The sequence below is a fragment of the Alnus glutinosa genome, chromosome 10, assembly GCF_958979055.1.
Source record: "Alnus glutinosa chromosome 10, dhAlnGlut1.1, whole genome shotgun sequence".
Classification (NCBI taxonomy): Eukaryota; Viridiplantae; Streptophyta; class Magnoliopsida; order Fagales; family Betulaceae; genus Alnus; species Alnus glutinosa.
Window position 1 is genome coordinate 10,360,429 of NC_084895.1, and position 18,470 is coordinate 10,378,898.

Consider the following 18,470-nt stretch of genomic DNA (forward strand, 5'->3'; position numbering starts at 1 on the left):
TAATTTCTTTTGATTTGGATATTTAAATTTGTGATAATATGTGGCAATTTTTATGGACTTCAAAATTTTTGTTTAAAACAGAAATTTCGGGGACAAAATTTTTATAAAATGGGGAGAATGTATTACCCAAAATAAAAAAATAAATTAAATAATAGTTATTCGTTTTAACCCCAATACTCGTGTCATCTACCCCCACCTCTTATCTTATAAATAGGCGCACCCTTATACCAGGTATGAACGACATACTGAATTCTTGTTCATTGAGCATACTTTTTCTTAAAAACTGACTTAGGCATCGAAGTGAGATCGCAAGAAGAGTCTCTTGATTTTAGTTCTTGTTTTGCAGTGACCGTGGAAGCGTGAAGAACATCAAAAAAATGTGTCATTCACATTGTACCAAAAACTGTTCTAATACTATTAAAACAAAAACAACCCGCTACAAAACAAAACACTTTCATTTTTTCATATAAATTATTTCTATTTTATATCACATCAATCATTTCTTATTACTATTCGAAAACAAAATTCACCTAAGAAGCCTTTACCAAACATACCCTATGTTTTTATGTGTGTTGTGTTAGATTTGGTATTAATTACTTTCTTTTGTGTGTATGAAAATATGGAATTATCATTTTAGATGTGAATTAATTATTATTGTTATTTTCTTTAGATGTGCTACACATCATTTCTTGATCCTTTTTTCATTCTAGTGATAGTGTCAAATGGAAATTTTAAAAAGTGAGAAGATGGGACAAAGACCAAGAAATGAGATGAATCATTCAATGAGAAGCAAAGAGAAAAGAGATTGGTACTAACCGGAGTAGATCCATCGTTTCCAAAACACACGCCGGTCTCCACTCAGGAATGCATTAGGCATATTAGACAAAGCGTACAAAGGAGACCGGTCTTGTTTGCCATGAGCAAGTGCCAAATGTGGACACCGCTGAATTAAATCCAAAGCAATATCTGTTGTTTTGTGCCAGCGTACAGAAAAGTTAGGCAAGGAGTTCTTGCAAAGATTTCAAATCATCAAAAGAGTTGGTTCTTACCTAAACTTCTGGTATATATAGCACGGGTACAAAGTGTAGCGCCATGGGCGCCATTTTCTTTCGTCAGATCTTCCAGCGGAGTCAGAGAATAGAGATAGCGAGCCAATTCTATATCCCCATTTCCAATAGCCTGAATAACTGGAATTCTTTTATCCTCATCTTCAATGCTGACCAAGTTGTTGTTCTTTCTAAGCATCCACGCTGTCATCCTGTAGTTTCCAGCATTAAGTGCACCAACCAGAGGTGTGTTACCATAGATATCTAGTATTCCCAATTCTTCTACAGACATTACATCCACTAACTTCTCCACTATAAGCTCATGCCCAGCTGCAACAGCAATGGAAAGAGCCGTCTCACCCACATATGTGATTTTTGCACTCCTTGCATCAGGCTGGCGCTTAAGGAAATCCTCTGCAGTGTTCCAATCACAACTTTTCAGAGCCTCTATTAAGGCCTCATACTGAACATAGTCAACATTTCCATTTTCGCCGCTGCCTGCAAAGTAAAGTTTTTTGAAGGCATTCTACATCAACATGCCAACTATTTATGGGATGTTCTTTTCATTCGATTTTAAATTTCAGAACTAACTCGATATGTAAAGGTCAGTATCATTAACCCACGTCAAGGCAAGTTATCACACCAACAAAAACCATATCCCACGTCAATGCAAGTGTGAGATACCTGCCTAAAACTTTTTTATAACATAGGGAACTTGGAAGGAAAAATCTTATTAAAAGCAAAATTTTATTTAATTAATTAATATCTCCATCTCGTGTGTGTGTGTGTTTGTGTGTGTGTGTATATATATATATATATATATATATATATATATATATATTATATGCACCATCAACAAAGTACTGGCTGGATTTTTTACATAGTTATCATATCACCCTAAATTGATGGCTGAATTGAAAAAATCAGGTGCAGAATAATTTTTGGTTATATAGTTTACTATATACCCTGCAATAAAACCAATAAGAAATTATTGAACTAATGATTTTTCAAAAACAATAAAATCGCCAAAGTGAACTAGATTAAATAACAGAACTGGAAAAGAATAAGTAATACTCATGGTGAACCAAAACTTTGAATGATAAAAGGAACTGTCATTAGGTTACAACACCTTCTTTAATAAGATATTTATATTTTTTTAAAATACATGTGAGGGGAGAACTAGCTCATAGCCACCACTCTTCTTCTTCTTCTTCTTTTTTGTTTTTTATTAATTAGGCTAGATTTAGAATGTGCAATTGACACATAACTTCTCAAACGTAGACAACTAAGTTTCATCAATTTAGTGGTGTGACATGGCAGAATGTCAATTAATTCAAAAATTAGTTGACAAATGGACATATTTAAAATTAAGATAAAACTTAAAAATCTAATTATCAAAATTGAAAATTTGATGACGAAATTAAAATCACAAGAAAACGTGCAGACTTTTTTGAGTATTTGCACGGTTCAAAGAGAGAGGAGGGACCTGAGTCAGCACCTGTAGGCACAACATACTTTTTTGCCAACGTATCCCAAGCGGTTTTTGCCGAAGTAATCCCAATAATCTCAAAACCTATGTCCGGTCCACATGAAATTTGGATTACGTGTAAGGCTATGAAATTCTTCTTCCTCCAATCCTTAAAATCATCTTCATCATCTTCTTGTCCTGGAGGTTCGGTGGTTGCTTCAATTATCTCCCAAAGATCATGGGCCATCAAATAGGTTTTTATTTGAACACTCCAATCTGCGTAGTTATCTTTCTCAAGAACTCGAAGAAACTTTTTTGCCAATGTATCCCAAGCGATTTGTGCAGAACTAATCTGAATAATCTTAGAAAATGTGTCCTGTCCACATGAAATTTGGATTACATGTAAGGCTGTGGAATTCTTCATACTCCAAGCCTTAAAAGCGACCTCATCATCTTCATGACTTGGAGGTTCGGTGGTTGCTTCAAGTACATCCCAAAGATTGTGAGCCATTAAATATCTTTTTACCCGAACAATCCAAGCCACATAATTGTCTTTGTCAAGAACTTGAAGAACAGCTGCACACAAAAGCAGCCTTAGTTCGACCATGTATGTGCATTTATCAAATTGGGAGAGAGAGAGAGAGAGAAAGATAGAAAGACCTGCCAAAGTATTCCATGCAATTTGAGCAGAATTAATCTCCATAATCATAGCCAATGCGTACTGCCCACATGAAACCTTGAGCACATGTAAAGCCGTGGAATTCTTCTTACTCCAAGCCTTGAAAGCCGCTTCATCATCTTCTTGCTTAGGAGGTTCAGTGGTTGCTTCAACTATATCCCAGAGATCACGAGCCATCAAATAGGTTTTTACTTGAACACTCCAAACCACGTAATTATCTTTGTCAAGAACTTGAAGAACAGCTGTACTCAAGCCACCCTTTATTTCCATGTTTAATCTGTGACTATATCCAAATAGGGTTAGGAGCTTAAATTAAAGACAATAAAAGTAATAATAGGAATTCCTTGATGGATTTTCCTAATCTTCTTCTAGACCATTAACTGATGTTTAATCATTTGGTAATTCTTATTTTTTTTATTAATAAAATATTTGTTTGGGAAAACCAACTACCAAAATACATGGTTACTCAAGATATCTGTATGGGCAAAAGAGGAAAAAAAGAAAAGTCAACTGCTTCTCAATGACCGAAATAAAGGTTTACAAATAAATAAAAAGCTTTTCTATTCGGTAACTAAATCAAATGAAGACCACATGATTCACAACAACGCGAACCGGAAGGAGAAGTCCTGCTTGTGAACAGTAGCATTGTCACTGTTCCTTCTCATTTCAAATTGTTTGATGCATTAATGGAGTTATGAGTCCATAACAATATTATTATGTCCTTCTCGAACCAAAAGTGCTTATTATTTGTGCCAAGTAACTTAACCATTCTTTCTTAGTGCAAAAAAGTTATGTTATCTTTGAATGAGGTAGTTCAAGATATACCAATAGAAAAATAATGTTACTTACTATATTTTTATTTCATAACTATCACATATGATAGTTTTAACAAATTTTTAAATCAGTATTAACATTGTTAAAATATATATATATATATATATATATAACATAGAGAAATAATTCTTTTATATCTTTCATACACTTCTCTTACACTCCATAACTACTACCATCATCACACAGTCACCATGGCATTAACAACACCACCATCTCCTATCACCATCTCCATTAGCTCCAACATCATCATTCACTTCACTACTATGACACCATATTATCACGTTATTACCCCCGTCACCATGTGCTCACGTCATTATAACTACTATTACTATTTACTATCTTAATTTTTTGATATGCTCATCGGAGAATTGGTATTTTAATACTAAACTTTCTGTTATTTAATTAAATTTGCACCTGTTAACTACCAACAAAAAAAAAAAAAAAAAAAAAAAAAAAAACTTAGACTTTATTAACTTGTCTACGGTAACTCACTTTTTGATATAGTGGCATGTCACTCAAACTTTTAGTGACGTGTGAAATTTCACACTTCCCTAATTTTTATGCCAATATTTCAGTTTTTTGACGAGCAAGTGCCTTCTCGACTCTCGAGCGCTCAGCTCGCCCGGCTCATAAGGACAAATTTCTAACCTAAACCAAGGTAAGCTAACACCAACAAGAAGCCTCAAAATCTCAACATAAATCAGGAGACAACGACTTTCGGGGTTAGCGGGCTTACCTCGTGGAATGGCCGTTGAATGGCCTCAGAGTGAATGGGGGTGCTAAGCGACTAGTTTCAGTTTACTGTTGAGAGGGCCAATGGCTGGCTGGTTTGTCTAGTCCCACCTCTTCAGTCTTCACCCTAAGAGCACTAGTAGCAGATTCCCTATAATGGTTCCCTTCCCTATATATAGGGAAAATTTGATAAAAAACACAAAAAAGTGACCCACAATAGCTACCCCAATTTTACCCATTTTGGTTGGGTAGCTACAGTGCTACCCAATACATTGGGTAGCACTGTAGCTTCCCAATCAAATTTTTTAATCGAAAAAAAAATCGGCCATATCTCTGCCTTTCACGCAACCCCATTTCTGCTTTCATTTCCCTCCATCTGAATTTCATTCTCGCGCCATACCCATTAAACAACTCCTCCATCACGCCTCTACCCTCATTCTTCACTAGCTTTATTTTTTTTGATGAAAAATTCTTCACTAGCTTTCTGCACGGCGGGAGCGAGAAAGACAAGCTGCAGGTCTTGCGGTAGTTGATGTGTGGTTGGAGCAGCGCCGGTGAACACCCAGACCCATTCTTTTCTTTCCCATTCTTTGTTTCTACTTATTTGTTTGTGTTCCTTCTTTAAATTTTAACCAACTTCTTGTTGTGCGTTGCTTTGGGTTTTTTTCTTTGTTAGTTGAAGTCAAGTTTGCGGTTGATTCTTGCATTCTTTTGTCGATGGGTTGTTCTCGCATCTCTCTTCCAGCTTGACGGTTCTTTCATGTATTTTCGAGCTGTTTCATGAGGTACACTTCCTATTTTCATGATTATCACGAGAAAATGTTGAAAAATAATGTGGGTTATTTTTATTATCTCCAATATTTTCGTTGTACATGTCGTAAATCATGGGACGGGCATTTTGGAGTTTCTATCTCTAGAACATTACCGGATTCTTCATGGAAATTTTTCTGTTGACATATGGGAAATTCTTGATCTGGGTCTTTCAAAATTTTAATTGTTATGGATTTTTGTTTTAGCCATAGAAACATATATATGAGAACAGAAGTTTTGGCAAATACCCATTCCTAGCTCTTGCTCACTTAGTTCATTTATGGAGTTTGTAATCTCTGTTAAGTTTGTTGTAGAGTGTTTTTAGTTCCCTGGTTTTTCGTTTTGTAGTACAGGGTGTGTTTTGTTGTTCTGTATTGAACCTGGTATCCATGGATTCTTATGTTTGTTTATGGAAAGTTTTGTTATGGGTTTTAGATTGTCACAAGATCTTCCATAGAGACTGTTGCTTGCTGGATAATATGGTTTGCTAGGTGTTTTTCCAGCTCTGGTTTTGTTCTCTGTTTTGAGAATTTGGTCATCCTCCATATGATTGGGACGATGTGGTATGGCTAAGAGTGTGTGATTGGAAAAAGAAGTCTTTGGCTGCCAATATCTGTAGACTTGTGTTGAGCTCTACAATTTATAATATGTGGAGAAATAGAAATGAGACCAAGCATGGAAATCAGAAACAGAGAAGCAGATCTTGAAAAAGAAAAAAAAATAATTGGGAGGTGAGAACCAAAGTTTTGGGGAAAGATAGGTTTAAAAGGAACGTTGAGAATGTAGATATGTGTCGTAATTAGAGCATTAGAGAGGAAATGTCGGTATAAGTGGTAAACTGGTCCCAGTGAGATTTTTACGAGATGCTTTCTGCAGAATTACTGTTTACCCGAGTGAAAATTGATCTTGAGGGTCCAGTAGTTAAGTTTGTTTTTCTGAAGTTTATTGTTGATGAGAAGTGAAGGAGTTTTGATTCTGTAAACTTTAGTTTAGTTATGCAGTTTATGGTTCTGCAGAATTGATGCAGTTGAGAAGTGAAGGAGTTGTTTTTCTGGTTTTTAAATGTTGTTTTGTATATTTGGTTGCTTCTTGTTTGGGTCTTGTGGAGAAGTTGTAAAGAGGTTCTGATACTGGCTGTTGTATCTTTGTAGTTCAGTTGTAAATACTGGTTGATTTAATCTTTGGCTTAAATACTGGTTGATTAAATCTTCATGTTTTTGCTTTTTTAACTTCCTGTTGTTTGGTAGCCTACTCTCATGGATTCACAAGACAAAAACCAAAGCTTCATTACACTCTTACAATCAGGGTTGCAAAACTACCAAGAAATTCCATCCCAACCTAAAATAAAATCTACTAAGAAGACAAACTTCTCTATTGAAGAAGACATTCTACTAGTAAAGGCTTGGATTAGTACTACCATTGATCCAATTCAAGGGACTGATCAAAAAGGCAACAAATTTTGGGATAAAATTTGGATGAACTATCATGAGAACAAGAAAGAAGACACGGTGGAACGTTCCGCTCATTCTCTATCAAATCGATGGTCATCAATCCAAAAGTTTACAAACAAATTTTGTGGGTACTTGGCACAAGTTGAAACAAAGAATCCAAGTGGTGCTACTGAGCAAGATAAGGTAAAAATGAATTGTTACTAGTAGAGTAAATTAACCTTATATTTAGTTTGAAGATTCTAATTATTTTTCTTTTCTTTTTTTCAGATTAATTTGGCAAAGGATATGTACCGGGATGAATACTCTATCGGATTTCAATTTGAACATTGTTGGAAGTTGTTGAAGAACTTGCCAAAATGGAAGCAGTTGAAGCCAACAATGCTAAGAAAGAAATCCATAAGTCCTTCTCTTCAACCTGTGATCAATCTAAGTGTTGACAATGATGAAGAAGACGTTATTGTAGACTTGGAGAGACCTATAGGCAAGAAGGCCGCGAAAGATAGAGAGAAAAAAAAGAAAGAGCAAAGATTGTGGAGATAAAGAGATTATAACGGAGGTTCTGACTCAATTAACGGAAGTGAAGAAAAGATCGTATGAGGAGAGAATGAAAAATATTGATACGGCAAATGAAGAGATTGTTCGTATTGAGAAACAAAAGCTTGAGGTTGAACTTAGGAAAGAGGCAAGAGAACAAAAGAAAGAGGAAAGAGAAATTATGATGATGGATACAAGCTACTTGTCACCAATTCAGCTTGAATATATTCAATCTCTCCAAATGGAAATCATGCAAAAGCGTAGGACTAACTAGTCATTGGTAATTGGCTTTTGTTTATGCTATTGGCTTTTTGTTTATGCCATTGGCTTTTTGTTTATACCTTTGGTTTTTTGTTAGTTAGAAAAGACAAAAGGGAAATCTCTTAGATGGTTAAGTGTTTTTTTGTTTATGCCATCACACAAGGAGATTGAAGCTTCTGCAGTTGATTGAATCTGTGAATCATAGGTCAAATTTGGCTTAGTATTTGTTGGGAGGAATTCATTCAACTTTAATTAGGGGTAGCTTTGTTTTATGGTTTGTGGTCAATTAAGATGATGCTTACATGTAGCACCTGTACGTGTTTGCCTTTAATCAAGTCAAGTGGGGCCTTATGAGTTACTTATTCTTTTTAGTTTTGCAGTTGTGTTGGCTGACTTAACTATATATATATATATATATATATATATATATATATAAAGTTTAATATAAATAGGCTTGCTTGAAGCATTTGGTTCCATAATCCATCAACAAAGAACAAGAAAGAGAGAAAATTAAGCACAAATCTTTTTGTACAATGGCTTCCCCAAAGTTTTCTTCCGTCATCAAATGCTTCTTTGCAGTGCTTTTCTGTATTGCTTTGGTTGTTCTAAACTCAGGTAAAATCCCTTGATGAACTAGTGACATGTTTGGTCATTGGGAAAAGCAACAAGCATATTTCTCTCTCTCTCTCTCTCTCTCTCTCTCTCTCTCTCTCTCTCTCTCTCTCTCTCTCTATATATATATATATATATATATATATATATATATATATAATATTTGGGTGCAGGGCATGCAGCAGTAGAAATCGCTCCATGTGAAACCTTGGTAACCCAGGGGCCATGTTCAAAGTTCCCCGATTGCAATCAGCATTGCCTCTCCATCGGATCGCCATGTGGTGGAGTATGCCAACCACCCAATGAAGGGGACCCTCTTGCTTGTCTGTGTAAATTCTGAGTGAGATTGAGACCATCGTTTATAATCTCAAGGCTTTGCTTTGTTTCAAACTTTGGGATTGAATAAAATAATCTGAAGCAATATGATGACAATATGACCATAAATATATATACCCCTTCCATTATCCACTCGATCGTCTGAATTTTTAATAGAAGTCACTCATGGGAATTAGGAGGATATTGGTATCTGCAAGTCCTCTTAAGCTTTTGTTGACCGACAACAGTGCTTATAAAAGGGCATGTCATGTTCAGAATTTATAGAGTGCAAAAACATGAGCATCAGTGTGTGCAACAGAGGGTGCATTGTTCAACTCGATGGTTATTGAATCAAAGTTACTCTTTTTTGCAATGACGAATAACCAATTCAATCAACAAAAATTAAGGGAAGGCATGGAAATTTTTATAGTTCTCAAACTGAACTCATAGATAGATGATACCATATTTTCCAAACTAAATAACATGATACCAAATTTTCCAAACTACATAACATGATACCAAATTTTCCAAACTACATAACATGACACCAAATTTTAGAGAGAACAATTTCTTACGATTGACTATGTATTTGCCATAAATGCTCAATGAGGTCTAATTGAAGTTGCAAATGTGTTTCTTGATCTCTAATACGATGACGATTTTGCATGAACTCCACAACTTCATTTGTAACTTCGTGTGACGGTGGTTCGAGTGGAACGTCATTGATTTGCTCATAATTGAATTCATCTGCTCCGAGATACATATGTCGTTCATCCTCAACGATCATGTTATGCAATATTATGCACGCCATCATAATATCTTTAAAAAGTTCAGGTTGGTATAACCGTGCAGGTCCACGCACAATTGCAAATCGTGCTTGAAGCACTCCAAACGCTCGCTCTACGTCCTTTCTTGCCGACTCTTGAGCTGTAGCAAAATTTTTTCTCTTGTTTCCTTGTGGAGCATGAATTGTTTTTACGAATGTTGCCCACGAAGGACATATACCATCGGCAAGATAGTATCCCATTGTATAATCGTGACCATTGATTGAGTAGTTGACCGGAGGAGCACGCCCTTCAGCTAGATTGGCAAATACATCAGATCGTTCTAACACATTTATATCATTATGAGACCCTGGTAACCCAAAAAATGCGTGCCATATCCAAAGATCATGGGACGCTACGGCTTCCAAAATAATTGTAGGTTCACGGATATGACCAGAATACATACCTTTCCAAGCATTTGGACAATTCTTCCACTTCCAATGCATGCAATCGATGCTTCCCAGCATTCCTGGAAATCCACGACTTTCGCCAATTGCTAGCAATCTAGCAATGTCTTCTGAGTTTGGCGACCTCAAGTACTCGGCAGAAAAAATTGAAACTACCGCTTTAACAAAATGTATAAAGCTATCCATTGCGGTCCTTTCTCCAATCCGTAAGTATTCATCCATCAAATCTGCAGTTACTCCATAAGCGAGCATCCTAATTGCAGCAGTCATCTTTTGTAGAGAAGAATGTCCGACCTTTCCAGCAGCATTTCTTTCTTGAACAAAATATCTGTCATGAGATATTATTGCGTCGTGAATGCGCATAAAAAGGTCACAGCGCATACGAAACCTCCTTCGAAATTTGTTGGGAGGATATACCGCCGATTCCGCAAAATAATCGCGGAATAGGTTTTCTTGGCCTTGCAAAGAATTACGCCAAATAGTATTGTGACGTCGACCAGAAACACGTCGTGATCTTGATCCTCCTTCGCCATCCAATCGTTTTTTTACCATAGCAAAAGTTGAAATTATTTCCAACTCATCATCGAAGGAAGAATCATATTGAAGGCTATCAAGTTCAAGAATATGATCCATAGAGGGAAAGGATATTGAAATGGATTAAAATAAGTGAGACAATGAATCTATTTAAATTGAAAGAACACAAGCTTGGTTGTAAAATGGATGGAAAACAAAAAGGCAATTGGTCTATTTAAATTTGTTCTTGAACACTCAGGTTCGATTGTGTTTCATGTTTCAACTACAAACCATAAATGTAAATTTAATTCACAACCACCATTGCCAACTGCCGACTAGTTTAATAGCTATAAATGTAGGAAGCGTATACACACGTTTTCACTTTTTACAGCTGTGGAGTACGCACAATTGATAGCAGTTGATAGTAGTTGGCAACGAGACGCTGGTGCAATTTAATGACTATTAATGTTGTAATTAAGGATTTCTAGCTATCTGCGTACCAGCTTCAAGGGAAGGGAAAAAGTGAAAAACCATGTTTTGGATCAGATGTTGGGCTTTGGTTCTCGCGTGGACTAGGAGCTTGTGGCTATTGAATTTGTTGATTTCTTGCTTGCATGTTCCTGTTCGTCAATTGAGGCTTACGGAATATCTCAGCAAAGCTACCCACCATGCAACTTTCACTTGTGTTGGGTATCATCCACAATACATCAACCCACCTTCTAGAACCTTCCCTTGAAATTTTTTTTTTCATTCCCAGCTGTTTTGATCAAACCATTTAAATGGTCATTTAATAGTTTTATGAACATAAAAACAAAGATATGAAGGGTTGGTTGGGAGTTAGTTGGGAGTTGGTTGGTACAAAAAAGTAGGAAAGAGAAAAAAAGAATAAAGTAAGAGTAAAAAAAAGTATTTAATTGATATAGGGAAAGTTAAGGGAATCTATTGTGGGGTGTTTTTTTATAGGGAAGCAAAATGTAGTTTTGTTCTCTAAATTTAAAGAAAATAATTAGAAATCTACTATTAGTGCTCTAAGCTCTTCCTGATGTCGAATTCCAAAAACCAACGAGAGGTTCTTTGGTGCAGATCGATCGAAGGCAGGCCAACAAGGGTGTGTACTGTGTAGACATGATGCTGCAAGCGTAAAATCACAAAAAGAAAAGTTGAGAAGACAAGACGCTGGGCTACTGACATATCACGTGGGACGTAGCGACTAGGGTGCAATAAGTGCAAATCCTAGGCTCACGTTACTGTGTCAGTACCGTGAAGTAATGAGAAATCATCTCTACCGTCTTTTTTCCTAGGTGACTTCTAAACTAAAAGTCGACGGTGTTTCCCCCATTTCTTTCCCCCCCAATTTTCCAGTTTTCTCTCGGACCCATTTCTCTCACCCTCACCCCACTGACCCAGCGCCGGCCACCGAACCACCGCCCGATCGCCGCCCAGCAGACCGAGCGCCGCCCATCTCCGACCAGGTCTCTCTCTCTCTCTCTCTCTCAGCTTTCCTTTCTCTCTCTTTGCAGACCCACCGACCGCCACCCATCGGAGCACCGCCCACCGCAGTTCCACCGCCGACCAGGAGCGCCGAGCCGATCACCATATTCTCTCTCATTAATTGTGATTTTTTGTTGCATTTGCCATAGATTGTAATATGATGATCGATTTGATGATGTTTAAATTGGTTGGTCAGTAATGAGGTTGCTGATGCTGCTATACTGCTTGGTATATTTCTGTCAGTCTCTCCCAAAAACTAGTCTTTGCTCACATTTTTACGGAGAAAGGATGGCAAATGTGGCAAGCAAAACTGTTTTCAGTCTTATTTTTCAATCAGATACTATTATGTAAGTTACTTATAAAAAAAATTAAAAATAAAAAATAAATAAAAAATAAAAAAAATACTATTATGTAAGTTTCAGATAAGAAAAACTCATGCTTATAGGAAAATAAATGAATTAGCTTGGCTCAATTAGTTCAGTTGTATAAAAGATCTATTATGTAATACCACCAATTTCATAGATATATTGTTTTTGATGATTTGTTCCTTGTTTGGTTTGATCATGGTATCCATGTAACCATAGTAGAAGAACAATGTAGGTAGCTTGGTAATTTAGGATAAAACCTGTGATTGTTTAATTAAACCGTTTTTTTTTTTTGACATGGGCCAGTTCTTTCGATTTTATTTTTTAGATTTGCTTTGGGCTGTATGTTTTCATCAGCTTGTGTTGTGTTGAATACAAAAGGAACTGGCTTTCTTGTTCCCTCGGACTGGAAATGGGTGAGAATCATGTTGTTCGTAATATTTTGCTTTGTTTAAGCACCATGTTTGGTTGTTTTCTCGTTGTTTATTGTATTTCGTTCTGATTGTTTACGACACTGAATTTTCCGGATAGGTATTAGCTATACCATGCTACCCTAGATCATAGTAGTGATAGGGAATATTTAGTTTAACTAAGACTCTTGAAGCATGATGAAGTCTAGATAATCCTCAATTTTAGTATTACATTGCTTTTTTTGGAAAAAGGAATTGAGGATAATATAAAGTCATCATGCTTGGTTATCTACGCAGATGCAAAATAAGTGCCTATATCAGCAAATACTCAGTAACTTTTGTGAAGCCTTGGCCCGGTAGTTTGTGAGATTTGTAAGTGGAAAGTTTTCTTAATGTGAACAACCATATGCTCAAGACAATTTTTTCAGTTTCTAGGAATGAAAATAATCCTGATATTGAGTTTGAAAACCCATGGGCTTGGCTTATAAGATTATTTATTTGCGGGTGACTTCTGCTATAGGTTTTATCAAAGAGGAAATGAAGGGAACTGTAATAAGACATCCTTTGTCCGTGTTTTAGATGCCATTCTTGTTGCTTGAGTCAATTATGATTATAGCAACTTAATCAATTGTGCCTATGAAATTCCTCCACTACCTCGCAAAATCTTGTATTTCTGTTGTGCTTTATTTAATAGGCCCTTATTTTGGTAGTGGCACAAATTGTTGAGATCCCCCCCTTTTTTTTTTGGCCAGTTGTTTGAAGACAACTAACAGCAAAAAGTATGGAGTTGATCTGGTTTGCTTTACTTCTCACCCTAAAACAGTCATATACTCTTCAAAAAATGACAACAAGTATTTGCGGTATTTTAAAGGTCACCATGACAGGTTTAGTTTCTCACACTACCAATGTAGGCAATTTTTTTTTTTCTTTTTTTAATTTTCTTTTTGCATTCGCTAGTTACTGCTTGCACTGAACATGTGTGTAACAAGAGGACAGCTTCTATTCTTGTTTCTAGGGTTGTGTCACTCAGCTTGTGCTCTCGCAAGGAATGCTTTATCTCTGGTTCTCTTGATCAAACTGTATTGCTTTGGGATCAACAAGCTGATAAGTGTCAGGTGGAGGAATTTGCATATAAGTGCTTCTTTTCAGAATACGTTTGCTCTTTAACTGAGTTATATATTATCTGTGAGTTAGAGTCTTTTACGTGTACAAGGAAGGCCTGCTACATCATACGGTGAACAAGGGCTCGTCTTTGCAATTGCATCTGGAGGATACATCAGAATGTTTGATGCTCGCAAATATGAAATGGTTAGTGGCGATATGCAAGAGCATGGGAGTGTTAGGCTTGTCTAGATTGTTAAATCTGTAAATGACGCCATTATTTGGTGAAATTTGAATTCTTTTAGGGTCCTTTCGACATCTTTTCTGTTGGGGGAGAAACATCTGATGCAAATGTTGTAAAGTTCAGTAGTGATGGGAGAGTTGTGCTTTTGACAACTATGGATGGCCATATTCATGTACTTGATTCATTCTTGAATTAAGAGAGAAAATAACAATATTTGCTTCTCTTCAGTGACCTCTCAATGTATCATGTCTCCATTACCTCAAGCAGTGTTATTTAGATGAAAATTTTACAACAGAAGTACGGATGCGTTTCTTATGTTTTATTAAATTTAACCATTTGGTTCTATAAATACTTTTAACTTTAGAAGATTTGCATCAAGTAGATATGTTGAAGGATGGTTAAAACAAAGAAGATTTGCATCAAAACAGTGTTACTGCAAGATTTATTTCCATTGCTTATATCACAGCAACAAAAAAGCATACTTGCTTCCTCACTTATAATATGTATTTGTCTGAGAAATATCATTTTGCAGGATGTTTGGTTCAGGAACGTGGTAACCTAGATTGGAAGGCAGATGAATCCATAATCCAAATTGGAATTCTTCCCTACACCATTAAATGAAACACAACCATCTAAAGATCGGAAATTATCTGAAAACATTAAGACTGAATCATAAAATCAAATTTCACCTCACGAGTTTCTCAATAGAATAAAAAAGGTTACTCAAGATGGAGGGCGTGAAGAAATTAATGTAAATTACAAGAATGGGGTGACAAAAAATCAAAGAAATGCAACCATATTATGAAGTGACAAAGAGTACAAGACTTCAATATATATATATATAACAACACTTTTAAAATGGTCACTAATCACGTAAAAAAGATATAAATCCACTGCCCAATATCCACCTCCAATAAATTTTTCAGCTCTAGTATTACACATAGGTAACTACTTTCCCCGACCAAATAATGGATCATCACTTCTAAGCATGCTTCCTCCTCATCTCTAGGCTTAGCAATTTGGATTGGTGGGTTGAGTTCACATTGATATTCGACTAACCTGATTACACAATCGGATTCAACATGAACTCGGCCCGATTATTAATCAAGTTGAATTATGGAACTCGAGCATGACCTGCTTGCCAACCGTGTTACCTATACACGACCCGGTAAACATGATTACACAACCCAAAATTTTTCACAATCTCTCCAAGAATGCACTGAAATGAGAAGAGAAACAACCTGATCGGTAGCTCAACCAATAAACAAAGAGAACTCCAAAAAAAAATTCCCATTCGGCCATTATGAGGAATAGCCCAAAGAAATTTCTAAGCAAAACAATTACAAAAATTCCTTCAACCCATTCAGTTCCCAAATCGAAAACAAAAAGAAAAAACCCAAAAAATTTCTCCACCCATTCTCAACTCACAACAAAGGACCAACCACCTTAAATCACAGTTACAACTCACAACAATTTGAACCCAAAATCAACAAATTGTGAACCGAATTACCAAAGTCACCGAATTGTGAACTGTGAAGAGCCTGAATGATTGACCAGCTTAACCACAAACCGTGACTGTGAGGCGTCGTTGCTGTCGTGGGCTCATGGGTGTGGTTGCGTGAACCACGAGTGAACCCCTAATTCGGAGTCTCTGATTGAACAAGTGAAAGAAAGACAGTGAAAAATGAAAGTGTGCGGATAGGGTTCAACTTCTTTCTTGAAGTTTTCATTTTTTTTTTTTTTTTTTACCGGGTTATAATCGTGTTGGCAGGTCAACCCGCCAAACACTATTATAATTGGGTCGACCCAATTATGACCTAAATTCGATTGTGACAAATCCAAACCTAGTTTTTTCGTGTCGTGTTCATGGGTCGTATCAAAAATTGCCAAGCCTACTCATCTCCTCCTCACTGTCGACATCATGCAATGTGGTCTCCTCACACTTATCCACCTCCATGTCTGTTAGCTGTGTCGCCTTGGTTGCAAAACAACAACCTCCAATGCCGCAACCTGCTCTAGAGTCGGAGAATCAAGGAAGTTGATAGTGAAATAGACAAGTAAAAACTGAATGAAGGAATACAAATACAACTAAAAGGACCCAAATAGAAAGAAAAAAAGAAAAAAGAAAAAGAAAAAATGAAACGCCACACAACATATTGCACTCAAACAACCATTCCAAAGTTTAAAGCAACTAAATAGCTTAACAAGTCTCAAACCCATTCCAAAGCTTAGAACTGTATTAAGTAGTGAAAATGAGTTAAGGTATATATAGCCCTTCATTTATAGTCATAGTACCAAATAGGCCTGAGATTCCAAAATGTTAGAAGATAATCAAATCAATTAACTCCTCCACGATCAAACCAGTCTAGATATATGCCCTAAAAAGAAAAGCTTATACATTTACAACATCCATATGCCATGTAAGGAGAAAATCAACTGATATTTCAAAGGAATTGGTTCTTAACAGCAAGGATCCAAAACTTAAAACCACATGCAATTATCTGAAAAGTGTATATATTGCACAGACAAACAAATACATGTACAAACAAACCCTACCTTTTAAGCAAAAGATGAGTAAAAACAAATCAAAAGCATAACTTCTAATGAAATTTTTTTCTACCTATTGTTCTTACAACCTGAAAAAATATGAAATCCAAGCATAGAACAATGCGTGTTTGAAACTAACCCAACTACTTTTGATCTTTTCACCTAAAAAAATTCACACAAAACGAAAAGAAAGAACTCTATTCACAAGAAAATAAAACTGACTCATTTACCTACACAACAAAATCAATCCCAAAGTGTGCTGCCTTTATCTCGGAATCTTCATCAATGTCTTCATCTTCTTCCATTTCTTTCAACTTCCCTGCTCACAAGAACAATTTTAATGTAATTTAACTTCTGTCAATAACGAAAGCCATAAAGTGTGAGCAAAGAAGCATGTAAAAGTTTGTTTAAAGCCTCAAGAAACTAACTGAAAATAATATCCAATGAAACTAACTGAAGATTATCAAATTCCAACAATAATATAATGGTTTAACTATTATGTTAAATCCAAACTTACCAGCAATAGCCTCCAATTTATTTAATGAAAAGGGAGGATGAGAGGGGGATGAGGGGTGCATGTGTAGCACCCCTCCTGTAAGAATCCACTCCAATTACTTCACGTCGTGGATTCTTACAGGAGGGGTGCTACACATGCACCCCTCATCCCCCTCTCTTCTTACAGCCATCACTCTGTATTGCAAATTGATCTCCACATTCATCACTAGGATGAGGCACTATATGATCGTCACTCTCACCAAAGTCATCCCACAAATTATCTTCAAGCTGCAACAGCATGACCAAAATTTTAGCCACGATACTAGACACAATTCAGGAACTATGAGAAAATTTAAAACATATCCATAACAATAAGAGCCACAACATTTAGAGTTCTCCATTAGTAAATCATTGGTTTGATGCTCTGTTCTTGTTGTGTTGAAGAGTGTTGGACCTATCTGCATAACATTCACTTTAGGGTATAGTTGTATGGATTTGGAATGAATGTGGGTGGTTAAACTTTGGCTGCTGGAGACTAAGTTTCTGATCTAATCATATATGGTAAACCAACTAATAACTCGCGAGAGAAGCAAGAGTAACAAAGCATACTAGCAACAATATAAAGTACACAAAGTATAAATCACAAGAGAAGAAGAAGATAGATCCACGTCTTTTTGAACAATATTGTTGAGACATTTTTTCAGTAGGTGACGTGTAGATCAGTGATTCGTCAGAGTACTCCTTCTATCTGCAAACAAGAACAAACACTGCGTCTGGGGGATGCTGACAACCCCGATCCGATGCTTAAGTAAGTGTATTGTTTGAGAGTAAATGCGCAGAGTAGGGTTATAGAGATTAATCAGCGTACCTTATTGTTTTGAGGGGACCTTGGTATTTACAAAGATTAAGGAGCAGTTGAGATTATTCCTATATATGCGGGAATCGCTAGTTGACGAAGACATGGCCTCGGGCGCACGGATATTCTAGGTTCCACGACAGCTAATCTTGGGTGTTCGATCTTATACGGGTGGCATGACATTGGTGAAGCTCCGGGCGCACGATCTAGTTTGGTGCGTGCGTCGTGTCCCTTATATCCTGGGGTACTCCCGAGATAAATGTGGATATTGGTATCGATTGGTATTCGGGTTGGCTACATCCGGGTCGGGTAGTAGGTCGGCTGAATCAGGGCCTGGATGGGCCAAATTCTTGAACCGCTCTGGCCCGGTCGGGTGGACCCAATGGGCCTTGTGCTAGGGCTGGGCCTGGCTACCGAGGAGTACAATATTTTCCCGAACAGCTACCCCCCAATTCTCTTATGCAAATTTTGTGCT

At 36.7% G+C, this 18,470-nt stretch overlaps 3 protein-coding genes and 1 long non-coding RNA gene across 4 annotated transcripts; 2 read left to right on the forward strand and 2 right to left on the reverse strand.

Moving 5' to 3' along the window:
• The first annotated feature begins 6,825 nt into the window (after window positions 1-6,825).
• Window positions 6,826-7,828, forward strand: LOC133879020 (glutathione S-transferase T3-like). Its single transcript, XM_062317571.1, has 3 exons — window positions 6,826-7,203; window positions 7,288-7,501; window positions 7,599-7,828. The coding sequence occupies exons 1-3, from the start codon at window positions 6,826-6,828 to the stop codon at window positions 7,826-7,828; spliced, it is 822 nt and encodes a 273-aa protein (XP_062173555.1).
• A 1,485-nt stretch (window positions 7,829-9,313) lies between these two features.
• On the reverse strand, window positions 9,314-10,606 carry LOC133879021 (uncharacterized). The gene has a single exon (XM_062317572.1). The coding sequence runs from the start codon at window positions 10,604-10,606 to the stop codon at window positions 9,314-9,316; it is 1,293 nt and encodes a 430-aa protein (XP_062173556.1).
• A 922-nt stretch (window positions 10,607-11,528) lies between these two features.
• LOC133879022 (protein ANTHESIS POMOTING FACTOR 1-like) lies at window positions 11,529-14,318 on the forward strand. Its single transcript, XM_062317573.1, has 6 exons — window positions 11,529-11,555; window positions 11,807-11,958; window positions 13,505-13,636; window positions 13,768-13,867; window positions 13,947-14,060; window positions 14,159-14,318. Exons 1-6 carry the CDS (start codon window positions 11,529-11,531, stop codon window positions 14,291-14,293), a joined length of 660 nt encoding a protein of 219 aa, XP_062173557.1. The 3' UTR covers window positions 14,294-14,318.
• Window positions 14,319-15,322: 1,004 nt separating this feature from the next.
• On the reverse strand, window positions 15,323-17,176 carry LOC133878849 (uncharacterized). Its single transcript, XR_009902005.1, has 3 exons — window positions 17,162-17,176; window positions 16,875-16,963; window positions 15,323-16,107 (listed from the first exon to the last, which is right to left on the reverse strand). It is a non-coding gene; the product is annotated as an uncharacterized LOC133878849 (long non-coding RNA).
• Window positions 17,177-18,470: the final 1,294 nt, after the last annotated feature.